This window comes from Eubalaena glacialis, chromosome 13, assembly GCF_028564815.1.
Source record: "Eubalaena glacialis isolate mEubGla1 chromosome 13, mEubGla1.1.hap2.+ XY, whole genome shotgun sequence".
NCBI classification, from domain to species: domain Eukaryota; kingdom Metazoa; phylum Chordata; class Mammalia; order Artiodactyla; family Balaenidae; genus Eubalaena; species Eubalaena glacialis.
Window position 1 is genome coordinate 25,283,311 of NC_083728.1, and position 22,229 is coordinate 25,305,539.

At 35.2% G+C, this 22,229-nt stretch overlaps 1 protein-coding gene across 3 annotated transcripts in view; it reads right to left on the reverse strand.

Annotated features, from left to right (window-relative positions):
- ITCH (itchy E3 ubiquitin protein ligase) overlaps nucleotides 1-22,229 on the reverse strand; it is a 130,102-nt gene that overhangs the window by 23,184 nt on the left and 84,689 nt on the right. For all 3 annotated transcript variants that reach the window (XM_061210205.1, XM_061210204.1, XM_061210206.1), the window contains 8 exons: nucleotides 17,921-18,005; nucleotides 14,434-14,562; nucleotides 10,344-10,416; nucleotides 9,419-9,490; nucleotides 6,851-6,939; nucleotides 4,944-5,103; nucleotides 4,500-4,633; nucleotides 4,064-4,204 (listed from right to left, as the gene is read on the reverse strand). In XM_061210205.1, the coding sequence (XP_061066188.1) occupies nucleotides 4,064-4,204; nucleotides 4,500-4,633; nucleotides 4,944-5,103; nucleotides 6,851-6,939; nucleotides 9,419-9,490; nucleotides 10,344-10,416; nucleotides 14,434-14,562; nucleotides 17,921-18,005 (883 nt within the window). The remainder of the gene's footprint in view (nucleotides 1-4,063; nucleotides 4,205-4,499; nucleotides 4,634-4,943; nucleotides 5,104-6,850; nucleotides 6,940-9,418; nucleotides 9,491-10,343; nucleotides 10,417-14,433; nucleotides 14,563-17,920; nucleotides 18,006-22,229) is intronic.

Genomic DNA, 22,229 nt, shown 5'->3' on the forward strand with positions numbered 1-22,229 from the left:
TGCTGTACAACTAAGTGAATCAGCTATATGTATACATATATCCCCATATCCCCTACCTTTTGAGCCTCCCTCCCACCCTCCGTATCCCACCCCTCTAGGTGGTCACAAAGCACTGCTGATCTCCCTGTGCTATGCAGCAGCTTCCCACTAGCCATCCATTTTACATTTGGTAGTGTATATATGTCAGTGCTACTCTCTCACTTCGTCCCAGCTTCCCCTTCCCCCACTGTGTCCTCAAGTCCATTCTCTACGTCTGCGTCTTTATTTTTTTATTTATGTTTTTAAAAAACATAACTACAATTCTATCATCACACCAAAAAAGTGAACAATAATTCCTTTATATCAAATATTCAGTGCTCAACTTCTACTGACTGACTCAAATTTATGGACATATTGATTGAATCAGATTAGATTTTCTTCTAATCTTCATCTACATAGATACATATTAACAGAGTTAAAATCACATCAAATACAAATTTTATTACAGAATATTTATTTTAACAATTTTAACAAGCAAACACGTATTTTAGGCATTTGATTACTTCATAACAATTTCAGACAACCAAAGTCCTAAAGTTTATTAAAACTCTGAAATTTTGGAAAATGGCAGTGTAGTTTGTATTGGACTAATCTTCCAGGTGATTATAATTATAAACACTGGGCAAATTACAGAAAACAAATGTCTGAAGGTGTCAGAGAGAAACCAAAGGCAGGCAGAAACTGGTGGGGACAAGATTCTTGAAGGAAGCTGGCACACTGGAGCAGAGCCGCGTTTACTAGGCTTTTCCTTTGAGGGCACTTCCCAGTTTGCAAAAAGCACAGGGAAATGAAACTCAAACTAAAAGCAACAGTATTATTGGGCTGAGGAGACATGAGATTGGGAGCTTAAAGCTGCCAAAGCAGCTACAGAAAAATCCCTGGAAGAAAAAAGACAAAGAAAAGGAGCTCCCAAATCTGCACAGAAACACACTTCAACTCCTTAGCTCACTCCTAAATACACATGTCTAGGATGATGAAACTCCAAGGAACCCTGTGCAATGAACAAGTGGAAAGCCAAAGACCCAACCAGAAATTTCAGCAGCCACCTAGGGCTGTAGAGGTAGAATTTAAGCTTAATTCTTACAAATTAATGGTAAAACACCTTGGGCTTTCCATTGTAAGGACTATGAACCATGTTCTAGGAATAAACATTATGTTTTAGGATTAAAAGCAAAATGGAAATAGACTAGCTCTAGCAAGCTTCCAAACAATCAATGTGATCTGTCCTTAATTTAACTGTCTGTCTAAACAAAACTCAATACTTTTCAAAGGGGAAAAAAAAAAGAACTCAGAGTCTCTACCCTGTGTCATCCACAATAAAAAATGACTACATAGGCAAAGAAGCAGGAAAATGTGACCCATAAGAGAAAAAAGTCCATAGAATAAGGCCAACTGATAGCCCAATGCTGAAGTTAGTAAATACTTTCTAAAAGCTATTAAAAATGTATTAAATAATTTATAGGACAAGATGGACAAAATATATGAAGAGATGAAGATTCTCAACACAGAAACTCTTGAAAGAAGCAAATGGAAATTAAAGAATATCTGAATATCTGACATGAAAATTTAATTGGATGAGCTTAAAAGCAGTGAATTCAAACGAAGATCAATCAAAATGGCCTAAACTGAAGCACAGAAAAAATGAAAAAAATATAAACAGCATCTGGGATGATATCAAAGGTTAAATATACATGTATCTGAAGTCTCTGAAGTATGAAAGAGGGAACGAAGCAAAAGGAACATCGACAGAGAAAAAGCACAAAAATTGTCCACAACTGCTGAAATGGCATCAATCAGGAGAACATAAAAGCGCGTATATACGAGGCAAAATGCTAAAAAACCTTTAGAAAATCTTTTAAAAGCCACAGAAAAAAACATACATTTCATCCAGAAAACAAGAGAAACAGTGGCTCACATCATCAAAAATAGAAGACAATAACGGAATGACATTATTGAAAGAAAGTGCTAAAAAAAAGAGAAAAAAAACTATAAACCTAGAATTCTAAATCTAGTGAACATATCCTTCAAAACTGAAGATGACATACAGATGTTTTTGGATAAAAGCTGAGAGAATTTATTGCCAGCAGGCACACACTAACAGAAATGGTGAAGGAAGTTTTTAAGGCTGAAGGGAAATGATCCCAGATGGAAAAAATGGATCTGCAGAAAGAAATGAAGAGAACCAGAAATAGCAAGGTGAGTAAATATAAAAGACTATTATTCCCTAATTTCTTTTAAAATCTATTGATTGCTTAAAGCAAGAATATAGTATTATGGGGTTATAAACATAAGAAATAAAATGATAACAATAGCACAAATGGCTGAAATGAGATAAACAGAATTATACTATTATGAGCCTCTTATAATGTACAAGTAGTATATTAATTATAAATTATGATGTTACATATAATATTAATGTATTAGTATAATATTAATTAAAGGTGATAAGTTAAGGATGCATATATTCATTAGAGCAGTCACTAAAAATTAAAGAGGTATAGCTAAGAAAAAACCAAAGATATATAAAAAGAAAACTAGAAATTATTAATACAAAAGAGGGCAGGAAAGGAGGAACAAAAGAAATTGGGAAATAGAAGAAACAAATAGCAAGGTGGCAGGCTTAAGTCCAATCATATCAGTAATAACATTAAATTTAAATGTACCAATTGCAACTAAAAGTAACGATTATCAGAATGGATAAAAGTAGCAAGACCTAAGAATATGCTGCTTTTAGGAAACATACTTTAAACAGAAAGACAAAGGATTGAAAATAAAGGATGGAGGAAGATATACCATGCAAATATTAATCACAAGAAATGTGGAGAGGATATATTAATATTTAAAAAGTAGAAAAGCAGGCAAGAGATCCAGAAACTGGAACTCAAGAATCAGTAGCTATGTGAAATCTCACCCCTATCTGACTGAACTGGTGTTGAGAATATGTCAGTGAACTAATAACTATTGAGACTAAAAGTATGAACTAATGCAAAGCATAAGAGACTACACTAAGAAAACCATCTTTTTACTTAAAAATTTTACCTGATCTTCAAATATTCCCCACAAAAATATCTGCATATAAATTTGAGATTCTTTTCAATGCCATGATGTCACATGGCATAGTAGTTACAGAACTGGTATTTAAAAAAGTGATCCAGCACTGCTTCTAGCCTTAACACTCCCACTTCTGGAGAAAACCTGAAAGTTCTATATGACCAAACTTCTTTTCTATTACTTTATAAATTTTCATATTTCTGGTTAAATTGAAATATATCAGAAAGGGGGGATTAAACTCATTAGCATCCACTAGACTAATTCTTTGTAAGGTTTACAGTTTGAATTAACCTGCAGGATAGTCCCTCTACCTTGCTGCCTCCACAACAACCTGTCCTCTCTCTCATGGACTTTGCTGCCAGACTCGTTAAAAAGAAATTTAGACTGTCTACTGAATTTAGTCCTTAATTTCTTGTAATCTGGCCTCTATATCTACCATTGGGCTACAGTTCTAACTGTTCTCTTAAGGGTTATCATAACTTATTAGCCACAACATCTTCTAAAGATTCTTCATTTTCCTTGGCTTCTGAAATGCAGGACATGGCAAATGGGCTATCTATTCTGAGCTGCCTGACAGCATCACACACCATGGCAACTCTTCTCTATTTACGATTTGTGACTTGTGCTTTCCAGCCTCTGTATCTCTGCATATAACTTTTGCTCTTATTTCTACATAACTGAATCCTTCCCAACCATCAAGGCTCAAATTAAATACCATCAGATTCTTGCTCCATGATTATAGCTAGATAAAAGGATGTCTCCCATAGCACTTTTCTTGTTCCTCTCTGAATGTACTTACAAGGTAGGACGTGGTGTATTGCATCCTTAATAATACATGAGCAGTTCTCATAATTAGTATAAAGGCAAATATTTTTTGAAATACTGTCCACTAGTACTACTAAGCAATTATCAACGTGCTATACAGTCCAACAGAAAGGCTAAAAACTATGTCAAAAGGAGCATTCTCTCTTACCTGATATATTCCTCTTTATTTTCTTCTGTTACAAGAATATTGCCACCATTGGGTTTCAAATCATGACTCTTGATTTCACCTAAAATTTCTTTATCGACGGAAAAATACATTTCCAAACCACATTCCTCAATATTGTTTTCTCTGCCCAAATGAAAGTAACAGTTACACTAATTCAGTCATGTAAGAGTTTTTTTTTAACTAAAGGACTATGTTCTTAAATAACTATTGTTAAACTGTAACATCGGAATTAACAACAAAACTGGAACATTATGCTCTAAAATCACATTTTTGCCTAAGATATTTCTATAAAATTTATCATATTGAATAATTAGACAGGTTTAATGTAAACCATTTAAATTCAGTAAACCAATTACATGCTTACAGTCTGAATACGTTACCAACACAACAATGATAAATTAAAAGGAAACAAACTTACTTAACCCAGATGAGAGAATTGTAAAATTCTGGATCAATAGATTCTAAATCCTTGAGTCCAACTGGTTTGTTCAAGATACGCTTATAGAATGGCAAAGAAAAACCTGTGTCTATGAATTTCCCATGGAACAGAGCCTATGCAAGAAGAAAACAATACCATTTAAGATAATTTTATATCTTATAAGATATAAAAGATTTTATATCTTATATCTCATTGTATTTCAGAATGTTTCTGTTTTTTGAATGAAGAACTCATCTAACAAACAAAACAAACTCCCCTGTCATATGATCTATTATGGAATATTTCTGGGAAAAGGGCAGATATAACAAGCCCAATCTTAGACATGTCTTAATGATGAGAAAATTTCAAATGAGAAAGTTAAAGAAACAATGCTTTAGTATTGCTGAATTAGCCAAGTAAACACAGTTCTCCACTTGTACTTACCATAGCAATAAACCTGCCAATAAAACGAAAATATTTCAGGTGATCTGGATTGATGTAAGAAGCGGGGTTTATCTGCAAGCAGTAATTATCCTTCCCTGCATATTCAAACAGGCAATACATTGGGTTCAACACCTCATGTGACAAAAGAAAGAACCATTCTCTGAAATCAAAAGAAAATTTAGGATGAAAAATCTTGTAAGTAACCATACCAATAAATCAAAGAGCAGTGCTATAAAGTTCTCAGGAATCTATACTCCTCAGATGGTGCTATTTCTCTAGTCTCTTATTGATTTTCACTGCTTCTGTACAAACTGACATCTATTGTACAGAGATATTTACACACTGCGTATTTCAAAGAATCTAAGACATCACTGACTTTAAAGACAACATTATTTGATGAACCACTAAAAAATTTTTTCCAATTGTAATACACATCTCAGTTTCAGAGATGTTAAAATATGAAAAATTTAGTCTTAGAATCAGTGAAATACTATACATAGGCAAGTTTAAAATTCACTGTTGACCCATGTGGTTAGAACAGCTGAAACAAGTCTAACATTATTCCATCCATTACAAAGCCCCTCAGTGATGCTCATTAAGTTCCACTGCTCTCTAAATCTTAGATAAATACGAAAAACCTTCCAATTCACAGAGGCAATAAAGTACTTAATTCAAGCTACTCATTCATTAGGAAAATACTAAGAGGCTCTAATTCAAATGCTGTGAAAATACCAACCAACACTAACGTAAGATTATAGTTATTAACTATGTAACATGGGTGAAGGTCTGGCAGAACAGTAGGCAGAGTGAATCTGGGGCAATATATGTGGTATCAGCTCGTGCCTGAGTTTCCTTTCTTGTTGGTTTATGGCCTCTGGTAGTAATCCTGCTTATACTTTAATACTGCTAGTTAATTTTCTAGTTAAGAATGAATGATTGCCCTCCTGAATTATCTTTACCTAATACAAAATTAAATGTTTCTATTCATATTTGTTATTTACCTGTGATTACTTCATACATTTGAAATGTGAGCTTTTGAAACAAAACCTAAGTAAAAATCCCTCAAATGTAGCCACCAGTTAGTGACCCCACAAAGACTCAGGGTCTGAACTAGGATATTAATAAACAGTATTTCTACTCTTCACAATAATCCCAGAGAAGTAGATATGATTATTCTTATTTTACAGATGAAGATATTTGCCCCAAGTTATACTACTGAGTGCAGAAAAAGGATTCAAATCCAGTCTTGACTACGAAGTCCTTGGCTTTCCATACTGCCACCACCATGCAAATTTTTAACCTGGTATGATATACTGTTATGGAATAAGCAAAGCAATTTCCTGCTTGAGTCTATCTTCTAGGGGTTTGATTAGAAGCTCCAATATTAAGAAAGGAGAATTTATAATTTCAACTCCTATTTTATACAGCTTTCTATATTTTCAAAACATATATTAATCACAGTTCGGAACTATTATCTCTATCAGGAATCTGTGATGGGGAAAGTGACCTGAACACTATAGGGCCTTGTATGTTCTGTGGAACAGATATGAGGTGGTGGACTGAACACTGGCTTCTGGTTTGATGATGTAAAGCTTGCATCCAGGCTCTACAACTTAGTTATGTGTCTTTGGTGAGTCCCTAAACCTCATTATTACCTGTAAAATTCTCTCACAGAGTTATCCTGAGGATTAAAAGAGTGATGTGGGTGAAATCAACTAGCAGCACCTTAGAAAGTGCTGAATTAATGTTTCTTGAAATCTTATAATTGTAACATTAATAAAGGTACAAAAATTTGCTACATTTCATTTTCCTGAAACAGAAAATTGAGAAAATAATACTTGCAAGCAAAGTGTAATGATACCTTTGGAGGAAAGGAACTAAGTTCTGAGTATTCATATTATCACTACCTTGCTACACCTCCATAATCTAAACCTTCTTCTCCTGGAAAAATCACCCACAAACGTCTTCGCAGATCTTGGGGACTGAAGCTCATTATCTACCAAAAAAAAAAAAAAAAAAGTAAAAGAATCGGTAAAAGTAGAAACACCTTATACCACTTACTTCCAGGTTAGAAATCTCCTGCATTATAAGTAACTTAAATTCCCCATGACATAGAATGGTGTATGCGGTTTGGTCAACACCACACATACAGAAAATACATTAAAGTTTCATAATGTTTTATAAATTATACATATCTATATTTCTGTATACTTTATACATATATAATTTTCTTTTAAATGATCCTACTACTGACAAAGTTCCTTCTCTCATTTGTTTAGAGCAGAGTAACTGTGACCATGAGCAGAGCTTAGGTCCTTTTTTGGTTTGGGGAGGTTTGGGTTTGTTTTATAGACAAAAGGTACACATAATAACTAATTGGTTAACTTGGAAATGAAAAACAGAGGCTGCAGAGAAAATATAGTTAATTTGAAAACTCATTCTCAGTGGAAACCTGGAAAAACTACTCAAATTTTGTATTCTACTACAGTGGTTAATAAGATCATCTTCATATTTGAAGGACAGTACCATTATTGAGCTACAATGAAGAGGTCATTTGGGTTCTTGCTTTTTAAAAGTATTTAATTACTTGCCCAAAATTGGGCCAGTAGAAGATTACAAACATTAATTACTCTTAGGGAAAAAAATGACAGGGCCTGGAGAGAATAAAGTCCATACAATGATTCTATTTCATGAAAGGATAAGAATGAACAATCACATTTAAATATCCAGAGAGGCTCAGTAAGTGACCTGCTTATGCTAGGGCTCTCTCAGTTCCCACACTTTCATGAATTCATTTCCCACTCAAACAAGAAAATGCCAGATATAACAAAAAATTCAATGCTTATGACAAGTATTCTACAACACTATAGGCTAGAAATATAGCAACGCAAATGAGAAATGTTATAAGTTAAAATTATCCTTTTTGTTCATTTCTTGTTCCTTCTGGCTACTCCTTGTCCCTGTGGCTGCTCCCCAAACTGTAGGGCTGTCCCTGATCTCGCTTGCTGTTCCCCCGGAAAAAAAATACCTTTAAATAATACCTTTTAACAAATGCCTAATATGAAGGAAAAAAAGAAGTGTTTCTCCTGCAATTTCCCCCATAAGCAGTTGTGCTGTGTCAAGAAAAACACACCTACTACCCCAAACAACTTCATCCAAATGCTATGAAGAAAATCTGATGCTAATTTTGCTATACGTCACTCTTCCAAAGCAATCAAATTTTTCTCTTTTTATTTCACATTTATTGGATGGATGTAGAGTTTAGGGTGACAATTTTTAAAAACTGTTTTAGCACCATCTGGTCATTCTGCGAAAGTCTCTAGGTGTCAATAGCTAAAGGGACATTTACTCATGTTCGCATCTTTTCAGCACTGCTATCGGCAAGTTATGTTCCAAGAAACTGGCCCACCAGAGACTGACTACTCAGTGACTGCATACTGGTTACGAACATGAAAATAAGAAATAGGTAATCACGGGGTAGAGAATGGCCTTGGAGCCTTGCTTACATCAGATCAAGAGAATGACTCATAATTCTCTAAGCGGCCTTAGTCAAGCTCTGCTCCTAAAAAAATATCTGCTCCTACTTAGCAGGATGCCAACTGGCATTTCCCTTCAATGTTAATAACTGAGGTTCCATTAGTAAAGAATATAATTGTTTCTGAAAGTAAGTAGACAGCTATTGTCAACTATCTCAGACAATCTCTTTTCCCTTCGCATTCGGTTTAGCACTTCTCGAAGCTGTAGCTACCAAAATTATCATTAAGGGTTTGATAATGAATCACAACCACATCTGGCCATAAAACAAGGACGAACTGGATGTTTGCATATTAAGACATTTTTTTCCACTGGTCATTTTAATGTATCAAAATCACTTAATACTTAGCTGTAGTTGGTTGGTAAACAAAGTTGTAAAATAAAGGTAAGTAGTAAATTAACTCAGGTTCTGAGGACAGCTAAAACATTTGTTGACTACTCCTGAAAACATTATTTTTAGATATTGTCATCAATGACCAATTACATTTTTTACTACATAAAAAATTCTTTAAATTATAGGAGTAAATATGCTTATTATAAAAATGCAAGCAATACAGAAGTATAAAAACAAAGTCTTCTCTCTTTTTCTATCTGTATCCAGTATGTTCATACAGTACTTCCAAACCTTTGTCTACCAAAAGCCGATTTTTTTACTTAAATATCTATTTCAAATCAAACACTGAGCTTAGAAATGGAAACCTGAAACTAATACTAAGTTACTCTGACATTTCAAAAGCACAGAACATACACATACACAAAACACACACACAAAGCTATCTGCATTTTCCTGAATTTTAAGTGTTAAGGTAGCTGGCAATGAGATTAGACTTAAAAAATTCAAGGACTCCATCTCAAAAAGTTCCAAAGTGTTTGAGCTGCTAGCACCAAAAGGTTTTGGGCTGGAAGCCAGGGGGCAAACCATTAAGTGGATGAAACAGTACCTGCTGAAAGGAATCCTCAAACAATGTTTTTCTTGTCACTGTAATCTTTATGTGCTGTGGCATGGCCAGTTGCTGAAATATAAGAATGTCTTAAGTCAACTCTCACCATTAAAATGGCCTATCAAAAAACCAAAAGGGTAAAATTTTACTTACTTTTTTGCTTACAGTAACAAGTAGACTATGAATATGAACTTTTATTTAATAATGTTTAACCATGCATTTGTGAGTATTCATGCTAATTATAGATCATCTGATACATAAGAAACAGAAGAAAGCAAGATGTCGTATGCACAGTGATTACTTAATGAGTCAAACAAATCTTTACTTAAATTTTCAAAAAGCTAATTCAAATTCTTTTTGCTTGCACAGGCCCAGTACAAGAGTTTGAAGTTTAAAAATATTCATCATAGTAACACTTTGACTAGGCCATTAATTTTATTTAGACCCCATAAAGAAATCATTAATTCAGTAAACATTTATAATACATCAGAAATAATTGATCACATCTGTTAAACATACTCTGAATATAACCATATATATGTACTAATGTATCTATCAAAGTGATACATATGTACGGATCTATCAAAGTCATTTATATCAAATGCTAGATATGAAAGGAGCTGGTTATAATTTACACATCAGAAACGTTTTAACTCATTTGTTTGAAGATTTCTCCAATCTGAAAATAATGAGTACTGGAATGAGTAGCAATGTTTCCTTATTCAAATGGTTTCAAATTTATTCTTCTGGACAAGAGAAGCCATAAATCATCTAAGGGATAAAGCTATTTCTTTGACCTAAAAATAGGAGAAAAATTCCAATGCTTCCATTTTACCTGTTTTTCTACAGGTTAATTATTTTCACAATCACTGACTGTGTAAGCAACATAATAAAAGGAGTACAGAAATACAGTCCCAATACTAACCTGACACCAGAACCGGAAATACTGAACCTTTGCCTTGAAGTCCCGTACATAGGCTATCTGGGGTCCATTGTCTCTGAGGAAGAATGTTAATATGACATATATAGCTTCTTGTAAGATAAAATATTGAAGGAAAACACAATACCACACTCCCTAAGAACTTAGTAGTCAAATACAAAAATGCTCTAGTACAGCATACTCCTAACACCACCTTTAAAAAAAAAAAAATTTCCCATGACTATTTTTAAGTAAGAAATAGAAATAAACTTTGATCTTTTTAAAGCCCCTGTTGTGAGAGTCTCTCTTATATACAGCCAAATATAACAGGACTAGGTAAAGGAGGTTCTGTCTGAGAATGGTGTCTATTCCTGAATCCATTCTCTCCTTTGTCCTTAACAGAATCTTGAGATTTACTTGGGCAGACTACATTTCCCAGTTTTTCTCTTTTTTTCTCTCAAGTTTACTAGGGGTTACCAATATTATTAAATTTTTGAAGACCCAACTTGTAGCTTTGATTTTTCTGTTCTTTCATTTCCATTTCATTGATTTCTGCTTTTATGCTTATTTTGTACTTAATTAACTTTTCTATTTCTAGCTTCTTAAGGTGGAAGCAGGGATCAATGATTTTTACATCCTATTTTCTAATCTAGTCCTTTAAAGCAATTAAGTCTTCCTCCAAGACTACTTTTGTTAAATCCCACAAATTGTGATGTTTTGCCTTTATTATCATAAAGTAAAAAAAATTTCCTTATTTCTAGTGAGCAACTTCTTTGAGCCATGGATTATTCAGTAGTGTGCTATTTAAGTCCCACTGGACTATTTTTTAATGATAGAGAGACATATACTTCTGTTTCATACAAGCCTCTATTGTTTTGGGGTTTTCTGCTATATGTGCCCAAACTTAATTGTAACTAAGATTAATGATACAACAGTATCTGTTTGTAATTTATTACATATCTAATTTCATTAATACCTAATTGGCCTGAATTCCTAGTTTGTTTGAAACATGAAAGTTTAATTTTACATTTTCTGCATATTAAAAAAAGTAACGAGAGGGCAGCAATGTCCTGAAATTAAAGCCAGACAAAGGTGCTACATGAAAACAAAACTTCATTGTACAACTGAAACAATATTGTATGTTGAGTACAACTTAATTAAAATAAAAAAATTAAAAAGTATGTTTACAATGTGCTTAACAAAATTAAAAAGAGAAAAACTACAGACCAATCTCTCTTATGAACATAGATGCAAGAATCCTAAAAAAAAAATACTAGTAAATTGAATTCAGGAGTATATTAAAAGGATTAACATTTTAATCCTTTTGACCAAGTGGAATTTATCTCTGGAATGCAAGGATGATTTAACATATGAAAAGTCAATGTAATACACCACACATTAATAAGGGGAAAAAAAACCACACGATCATCTCAAATGATGCAAAAAAGCATTCAACAAAATTCAATATCCTTTTATGATAAAAAACATTCAACAGGGGCTTCCCTGGTGGCGCAGTGGTTGAGAGTCTGCCTGCCAGTGCAGGGGACACGGGTTCGAGCCCTGGTCTGGGAAGATCCCACATGCCGCGGAGCAACTGGGCCCGTGAGCCACAATTACTGAGCCTGCGCATCTGTGCTCCGCAACAAGAGAGGCCGCAATAATGAGAGGCCCGCGCACCGCGATGAAGAGTGGACCCCACTTGCCACAACTAGAGAAAGCCCTCGCACAGAAACGAAGACCCAACACAGCCATAAATAAATTTAAAAAAAAAAAAATTAAAAAAAAAAAAAAAAAAACATTCAACACACTAGAAGGAAACCAACTCAACATAATAAAAGCTATATATGAAAATCCCACAGCTCACATCACATTCAATGGTGGAAGAATGAAAGCTTTCCCTCTAAGATCTGGAACAAGGCAAGGTTGCCTGCTTTCATCACTTCTATTCAACACAGTATGGAAAGTTCTAGCCAGAGCAATTAGGCAAGAAAAAGAAAAGGCATCCAAATTGGAAAGGAAGAAGAAAACATTTCTGTTTGAAGATGATATGATCTTATATATAAAAAACCCTAAAGACTCCAGACGAAAAAACCTGTTAGAATAAGTAAATTCAACAAAGTAGAACACAAAACATACAAAAATCAGTTGTATTCCTATACACTAACAATCAACAATCTGAAAAGGAAATTTTACAAAACAATTCCGTTTACAAATAGCATCAAAAACAATAAAACACTTAGGAATCAATTTAACCAACAGGGTAAAAGACTTGCACAATGAAAACTATAGAACATTGCTGGAAGAAAATAAAGAAGACAAATAAATGTAAAGACAGCTTATGTTCATGGATTAGAAGACTTAATATTGTTAAGATGTCAACACTAACCAAAGAAAACTTCAATGCAATCCTTATCAAAATCCCAATGTCTTTGTTTTTGGTTTTTTTTTTTGCAGAAATAGAAAAATCCATCCTAAAGTTCATATGGAATCTCAAAAGGACCCTGAAAAGCCAAAACAATCTCAAAAAAGAACAAAGTTGGAGGACTCACATTTCCTGATTTCAAAATTTAGTAAAAGCTACAGCAGTCAAAACAGTGTGGTGCTGGAATAAACACAGACATACAGAAAAATAGAACAGAAAGGCCAGGAATCAACCTCCACATATATGGTCAAATAGTTTTTGACAAGGGTGCCAAGTCCACTAAACAAATGGTGCTGGCAAAACTGGATATCCACTTGCAAAAGAATGAAGTTGAACCCTTACTAAAACCATGTACAAAAATTAACTGAAAATGAATCCAAGGTCTAAATGTAAGAGCTAAAGCTATGAAATGCTTAGGAAATACACAGAATGGGAGAAAATATTTGCAAATGACATATCTGATAGGGATTAATATCCAGAATATACAGAGAACTTTTAAAGCTCAACAAAAAACAACCTGATTCAAAAATGGGCAAAGGACCGAAACAGACATTTGTTCTAAGATATACAAAATGGCCAATAAGCACATGAAAAGATGCTTAACATCATGAATCATTAGAGAAATACAAACCACAATGAGATACCATTTCATACTAATTAGGATGGCATTACACACACACACACACACACACACACACAGAGTAACAACTGTTGGCATGGATGTGGAAAAACTGGAACCCATGTGCTCTGCCAGTGAGAACATAAAGCAGTACATCCACTGTGGAAAACAGTACGGCAACGTCTCAAAAAAACCCCACAGAATTATCATTTGATTCAACAATTCTAATTCTGAATATATACGCAAAAGAACTGAAAGCAAGAACTTGAACAGATATTTGTACCCTCATGTTCACAGCATCATTCACAATAGCTGAAAGGTGGAAACAACTCAAATGTCCATGAACCACATGTATACAAGCTAAAACATGGATGAGCCTTGGAAACATGATGCTAAGTGAAATAAGCCAGTCACAAAGGACAAACATTGTATGATTGGTCAAATTCATAGAGACAGAAGGTAGAACAGTACTTATCAGGGGCTGGGGGAAAAGGGAGATTGGAGAGTTATTGTTTACCGGGTACAGAGTTTCAGTATGGGATAATAAAAAAGTGTTAGAGATGGATGGTGGTGATGGTTGCACAGCAATAAGTGTACTTAACACCACTAAGATATACACCTAAAATGGTCAACTTTGTTATGTCTTTTTGACCATAATTAAAAAAAAAAACCTAAACAAAACATATTAAGCAAATCAAAACACAGTTACTTTTCAAAAATGGAAAAGAAAAAGTAATGGGAGTTTTCAAGTTAAAAGGTGATAGAAATGAAAGAAAGTAGGTATCAGAAGTCAGGGATTAATTGGTGAGCAGTACTATACTGATAATTTCTAAACACTCTCATTTAATGCTGTGAATAGATGGTAACAAATATGGAAAGTCTCTAGGAGAAAATATTCAAGAAGCTAATGGAAATACAAAACATTTAGTGATCAGAGACCTACAGGCAAGCCACCTCAAGAAATGTTAAGAATTGCACTCTTTGGTAATTGAGATCTTTATATCAAAATCTTATGAATCAGTTTTACTTCTAATCAAAACATTTAGAAAACTTACAAGGCAGATTTTCCAGTGCGGGGATCTATATAGGTGGTTGTTCTTCTATTGTGGTCCACAAAATATGGAATTCCATCTACCGTGAACCTCATTTCCCAGCCTTCAGGTAAGGGCTTTTCATTTAATTGACTATATAAAACACAGAAACATATATAAACAAACAAAAAATGTTAAAGAGTTCCTTGTTTGCCAAGTACAGAAACTAAAAATACCCATAAAGGTGGTAGAAATCTTCCAGAAAACCATTTAGTCCAGTATTTTCCAGCTGTTTACTAAAATCCTACAAGCATGTTATACATGTCAACAGGTCCATCAACCATCAGTCTTCTCCCATCTACTTTGCCTGTATTCCCTACCTGCCTAAACATCTCATAGTAACCAAGTTCTGCCAATTCTGCCTTAGAAGTCTTCATGTTCATCACTGTTTTCAATCACCAGCACCAACCATCCTTACTCTGGCTTTATTCACCTCTCTTTTAAACTTTCATAACAGCAGTCTAACTGGTTTTGCTGCCTCTAGTCTCACTCTGGTCCTATACTCATATTTCACATTGCTGATAGAGTACTAAAACAGAGATCTGAACAAATTCGTTCTCTTCTAAAAGTGATATCACTATTCACCACTAACCAATTATAAGACCTAAACTCCTCCATTTGGCCCTCACTCTGTCTCGATACTCTGCCCTCTATGTTTCCTTTCAGTTTTACCTCTGCACTCTACCTCCACCTCCCTTTCCATGAACCCTGTGTAGTGTACGCCTACTCACCATTTCCCTAAACAAGACATGGTCTGTCAAACCTCCAAGTGAAGCCTTTCCCCTTGTCCAGAATCTCTATTATTCCTGTTAAGGCAACTCAAATGTTCTTAATGGAGTATTCCTACCCACTTCCTTAATACCTATCTTTAGACCTTGTTTAATCTCTCTAAACTTCAGTGTTCCAAGTTTCATCCATATTTTCCAGTTCATTTTTCTCTATTCTACAGTTTCATTTTTCTCATCTGGTGGGTTTGGTGAGAAGGCAAAGCAATGGAAATGTTCAAGTTCACATCAGAAAGGAAGAAAAGGAGGGGTTAGAGGCATTTAATCTCACTGTTTTAGAGAGCCACTACTGCTGACAGGAGTGTCACTTTCCTCAAGTGTACTTCAGAAGAACAAAAGGCTTAGAACCATTGCCTAGACAGTATTTTGTGAACTATGCCAAAAAGTTAAGAACATTTAACTATATTTACAGAACTAAATACCAATGTCAGACAAAACAGACTACTAAAAATTTAAGAAGATAACACTTCTCATTTGTTATAATCATATTTGCAAGATGGGCTCAGTAACAAGTTGTTTTCTTGAAAACAAATTGGATAGAACTGGGTTATTTGTATTATTTATAAAAATATGATTCTAACTTTAGCTCTGAAACTTTAAAGGTCCAAGGGGGAACAAAAAATCGTAGCAAATTACAGAAAGGTGACATGGTCTATTCTATCCTTAGTGATAGAATTTTAAAGAGAAATTAGAAATGTTGCCTATGAAATTCTTAATTATTCCTTTTTAAGAAATTGAAAATATTTAAGTTAAGTACCATAACTCCATAAAATGTTGTGATTTGCTGGTACCCAGAAATAGATTTTAAATTTAAAGCACACCTTTAAAATAGAGGTTCTTAAAACCCTGACCTATGGTAGATGTGAAGATTTAATCACACCCAAACAGAGGTCAGACCACTGCCCTCAGCTACTGGGAGGTGATCTCTAGGCCTCTGGAATGTCCTGCCTGTCAAGTGTATCTTTGTTTGCTCAGGGGCTTCGAACACCAGACCGTCAATCATGTGATTTATGAGGGAGGCTTTGGGATATGCCATACCAGCTCTAACCTCTGGAGTAACTAGACACTATAGGTATTAGCCCAAACTGTGGGGAAGAGCTGGAAACTAAAGGTTAGCTACGCAGGCAGTACATGATGGAGCCCCAATAAAAACTCTGGATACTAGAGACTAGGGTGAGATTCCCTGGTTGGCAATACTCAACACATACTGTTCCACATCAATTCTGGGCATTTGGAACCCTCTCAGATTCTGCCCTATACATCTCTTCCTTCTGTTGGTTCTAGTTTGTATCCTTTCCCTGTAATAAAGGAGGCTGTGAGTATAAGAGGTTTCAGAGAGTTCTAGTCTCTCTAGTGAGTTACTGAACCTGAAAGTGGTTGGGTAGACACCCTAAATTTGTAGTCAGTCAGTCTGAAGTGAGAGTAGTCTTGGAGACCTCCCAGCTTGTGGCTGATGTCTTAAGTGAGGACAATTTTGTGGGGACTGTGCCTTCTGACTATATAGCTTACCAAATTCCCTGCGAATGGAACCCTCTGGAAATCTGATAAACACATAGCATTACATATTGTTATGAGCTGAACTGTGTCAACCCACAAATTCTTCTGCTGAAATCCTAACCCTCAGTACCTCAGAATGCGACCTTATTTGGAAACAGGGTTATTAAAGATGTAATTAGATGAGATCATGCTGGAATAAGGTGGGCCACTAATCCAATATGATCGATGTCCTTATTAAAGGGGGAAATTTGGACCTTGAGACATGCATACAGGAAGAATGCCATTGGAGTTACGCTGCACAAGCCAAGGAACTATCAAAGATAGAAGAGAAATTAAGAGAAATTAACACATCCTTTCCTAGTGCCTTCAGAGGGAGCATAGCTCTGCTGACACCTTGACCTTGAAATATGTATAAGACAAGTTTCTGTTGTTTAAGTCACTCAATTTGTGGTACTTTGTTAAAGCAGCTCTAGCAAAATAATACATACACTATCACATAATGTTATAAAGAAAAACAATTACATATACATAATAAATATTAAAAAGACAAACTTGTAATAAATAATGTATCTCTTTAATGGCTTATTAGCAAGTTCTTGTAATGATGTGTGTAAACAATATTTTGAGATATCTGCAACAACTGCAGAAAGATATTAAAAACCTGTGATTTCTACTGGTGGCAAAGTCCTAGGCATTGTTAATTCTAATATTATGGTTGTGGCCTACAATCATAATGGAAGGAACACTCAGTTTCAGGTAAAGGTTACTGAAAATGAATATGTATTTTTCCCCTCTAAGTCACATACTCCCTGAATTCTATCCAGAGATGTCAGGTTGCAAAACCCCACTTTAGAATGAGTAATCTGGTCTTACTAGCAACAAACAGGTATTTTTTAGGGGAAAACACACACACACACACACACACACACACACACACACACACACACGTATTCGTATATACCAGTGAGGTTTTTTTCCCCCCTGTACTCTCAAGAAACCCACCTTCATTATATGGAAGTAATAGTGTAATTTTTTCTCTTTCTTAAGTATGTGGGTAATTAAGGCTTTTGGGGAAAGAATATGTAGGTTTGGTCTTTTTCATAACTGAGTTGGAAATAGGGTACAATCTTTAAGAAGTTATCTATACACTAATAACTGCAAGTTCTTACCCTTGATTTCTGGGGTCTTCCCATTGTGTAATACGAGTATTGTGGTTGACAAAATATACTCTACCATTGCTGTCCGTTCTCTTCTCTTTAAAACAAACGAAAAAAAGCAAAGCATTAGAGTTGGCATAGTGTTCTTCCTCAAATTAAAATAAGATGAGCTGATTTTGCCCATTGCTCACTGCTCTGTTGATTTTGTAGTTTTTAAAGCACAACTTTAAAGGTTTAATTTATTCTTTCACTATTAAATACACATACTTACTCAAGTTATAAAATATCATCTTATCCTAGAACAGGGGTCCCCAACCCCTGGGTCCTCGGCCTGTTAGGAAGAGGTGAGCAGAGGGTGAGCAAGCGAAGCTTCGTCTGCTGCTCCCCATTGCTTGCTGGCTCGCGTGACCGCCTGAACCATTCCCCACCGCCACCACCCCTGCCCCCACCTTGGAAAAACTGTCTTCCACAAAACCGGTCCCTTGTGCTGTCCTAGAAACTAAATAGACATAATTCACAATGTCCTGCCCATAGGACCTTTCTGTTCAATCCAACCAGCAGCAAGAATAATTAACTGTTTTAACTCTGCATATATGACCTCATTTTAACCTTAAAAGTCCCACAGAGTAGGTAGTTTTCGTTTATCTTGAAGATATGGTAACTCAGACAGGCTTAGTGATCTGTCCCAAATTTCGGAATTAAGTAGCAGCTAGAGGATGGAAACTGACGTCTGCATTCAGAGATTTTTTTCATATCACACCATCTCATTTCTTAAAATACAATGGGGGGATATAATTTGTTTCTTTGCTATATGCTAGGCATTATTCAACTAGAAAAGACACTGTTTCAAAATATATCCTGTTTCTTAATACAACCAGTTTCCAAATCCTAAATATCTACAGTAACTTTTTATTCAAGGGTTGGGCAGAAGGGCTCGGCTCTTTAATTTACTGTATCTGAAGCAGCTGCTTGTTTACCCACCTGCCTCTTGCTTTAGGACTCTCCTTGTTTTCTTATACCCATTCTACACAATTTGCCCCGCTTCTTTGAGATTTCTCATTAAGGTTTACAAGATGTGTGGATATTATTTTCTCTTTTAATAACCAAATAGTTTTGAAATTTTAATATTAATACTAGTTCTGTTGTTTTGAACTATTGACTTCTCTGCTCCATTACAAATTAATTCTTCAAAAGAACGGTCTCTTCCGATGTCTGAATCTTTTAAATTTGGCCAAGATGTCTAAAAATGAAAACTGAAGTATTCAATAGTATGAAATGGATTCCCACATTTTAGAAAGCATGGTTATCTTAAAATAAGCAATTTTCAAAAAAAAAAAATTAAGCTTAACTCTGTTGTGATAAAGCCAATTTTTATTTCCTATGGTTTGAAAGTTCATGTTTTTCAAACAACATTTATTTAGATCCTTTGGATCTTTCTTTAAGCAAGATATTGCAGAATGAGTGTTAGGCCAAATTATACAGCCTCGTAAAGTTAGTGTTTGGTAACTTTTAACTTATCTCCAGGACTGACTCCATGATCGCAAGTAGCAGTGATGATACTGGGGCAGGGGGTAGGGGTTGGGGTGGAGGTGGCACAGAGGGATATATTGGTATCATGAATCTGCTCCTGACATCTCAGGTACTTTCTATATCAGCTGACCTAAAATGGAAATAGAACTTCCAGAGTGTATAACATACAGAAAATGGACTCTGCATCTTCTGACACATTCTGAATAATAACAATGGCTTTGCCGGTCATGGCACCTTGAGTGTGGAAACATGTAACCAACTTTAAGAGCTGTCTCTGAGGCAAAAAGAAGCACCCACAGCGCTACAGAGTTGTAGCTACATAATAACAAAATAAGTTAATGTTCTTGGCAGTCAAATTTAAATTTTTAAATACACTTACAGAATTAACAAACTTCTTGTGTACAATTTTTAAGTAACTTTTATAATCTAAAATTAATATCCTAAGTGCACAGTTGAGCGTATATTCACCTTTTAACTGTCACGTAAGTTCAGATTTCAGGGCCAGATATTCTCTCTTCAAAAAGCTAACATGAACAGAGTCACTGCCTGGGTTCTCCAAGGGTTCTGAAGTCTGAGCACCCTGCCAACCACATCAGAGCTGGTGAGTTACTGACCTCAGCTAAGGACACCCTCTTCTTACCCATGGTCAGTGTTTACTGAATGGTGGCATGAAGCTAGGGATGGCATGGAGATATTCCTTTTTCTTTCTTTTCAGATGAACAGATTTAAGGCTTTTGTGTAGTTTTGCCTTATTCCCGAACTTTTTTCGTGTGCTTTGGTTTTATCATTTTTAAATGTCTTTTTAAAAAAAATACATATATATATATATTTATTTATTTAGACTGCACTGGGTCTTAGTTGTGGCACACAGATCTTCATTGCAGTGTGTGGGCTCTTTAGTTGCAGCATGCGGACTTCTTAGTTACGACATGCATGTGGGATCTAGTTTCCTGACCAGGGATCGAACCCTGGCCCCCTGCACTGGGAGCGCAGAATCTTACCCACTGGACCACCAAGGAAGTCCCTTTTTTAACTGTCTTAACCAAGCAGATTTTCTTTTCAGTGAAAAACATCTAACTGTTTGACATTTTAAATATTTAGTTTGTGCACTTAGATTATAGCTCACACACTTTGTAGTTGTGATTTTACTAGGTAGGCTTTCTAAATAAAAGCTTGAAAACATTTTTAAAACAAAAACAAAAAACCAACAAAACAAAAAAAAGCTAACATGAGGTAAGATAAAGTTAATAGAAAACTTATTTCTATGTTTGTTCTAAGTATATAGTACTGATAAAAGCATTTCTTGGAAGAGGCTGTGAAAACCAAAATTTCAAAGGTGATGCGCTTGCAAACTGAAGGCTCACCTGCTTAATGAGAAGTACTGTGACTACAGAGCTGATTTCTTACCTCGTTCAAAAAACACATGATAAACAATTCCTAAATAACTGAACACCAAGCCTGAATGCACATCAAACCACTTCCTGACCTGATGAATAAAACAATGAAAAACAGAAGCTTCTTGTTGTTCTATGTATTCTTTCATAGCAACTCTGAAAATGAGAAAATAGTTTTATACTTGATGGGTAAACCAGCTATACAAAGCCCTATTAGACTATATTGTTGAACCAAAAGCATTCTTTGTTCTCCAGCCTCTATAGTCTGCATGTGTTAAAAATTCTTCACTGTCAGCTTGTAAGGTAGTAATGTCTAGTCCTAGCATACAAAAGTCTGAAAGGGTGAGCAAGCTTGATTTAAAAATACATGGCGTCACAAAAATAATGCTAACAATTTTAGAACATCAACACAGGCTGTAAACTGGGATTTTATTTCCTGGATCAATGCTGAGGGTCTATTGGGTGGTTCTCATTTGTGATAGTACCAGTGCTGTCACTGGCTCAACAAATAACGCATATGCCCCAAAGGCAGAGAATCATAAAGCAGTTCTCAGTCTGAATAATAGGATGATCGTGAACTCATTTAAGAAGGGGGAGGGGTTGCACTTCAACTTCAGGAGTGTGAAACCTAAAAATAAGCAGAATGTAAAATAACCAAGGCAAAATTCTGATAACATACATAAGCTGGAATTGGGTCTCTAGAGGCAGTATTTTATGGAGGTGTTGTTGGCTAAAGTAAAAATGAGAAATACTGATGTTGAGGATAATAATAAATACAGAAGACAAGGACCAGATTTGCAGGAAAAGCTTTACAAATAAAGGCAACATAGCCTGCAATTCATGCTTCTATGAGCGAGAAACAATTTTTCTTAACAGCTGCCCTGGAGAAGGAGCAAAATAGTTCGTGTTTCTAACAAAAGCCAATCAGGTCATGGTTTTTCTGCACTAAAATTAAGAGGATGAATACGCGACCTACAGGTATATCGTTTCTCCTCTGTAACACAAACATAAAACAACCCTAGAAATAAAGCTGAGAAGACCATCCATGTCTGGGCATGCAACCAAGCAGGTCTAGTTCAATATGCCTCAAAAGAACAACATCCCTTCTTCTGAAGTACTTCATGCCAATTATAAACTGTCCATTACAAGGCTCCCACAGAGCCAAAAGACTCCTTACCAAACTACCAGACACTGGTACAGACAGAAATTCACAACTTTCATATGCTTTCCCTTTGCTACAAGCTAGTGACAATAACAGTTATAACTATGAACTATTATATTTTTTTACTTCTTTGACTCCTAGGAATGCTAGGGATAAATAACTTTAAGGGCAATGGGGTAACTGAAAAGCAGGTTTACACAGCCAGTATCATTTATTGCCCAGATTCATGTGACCT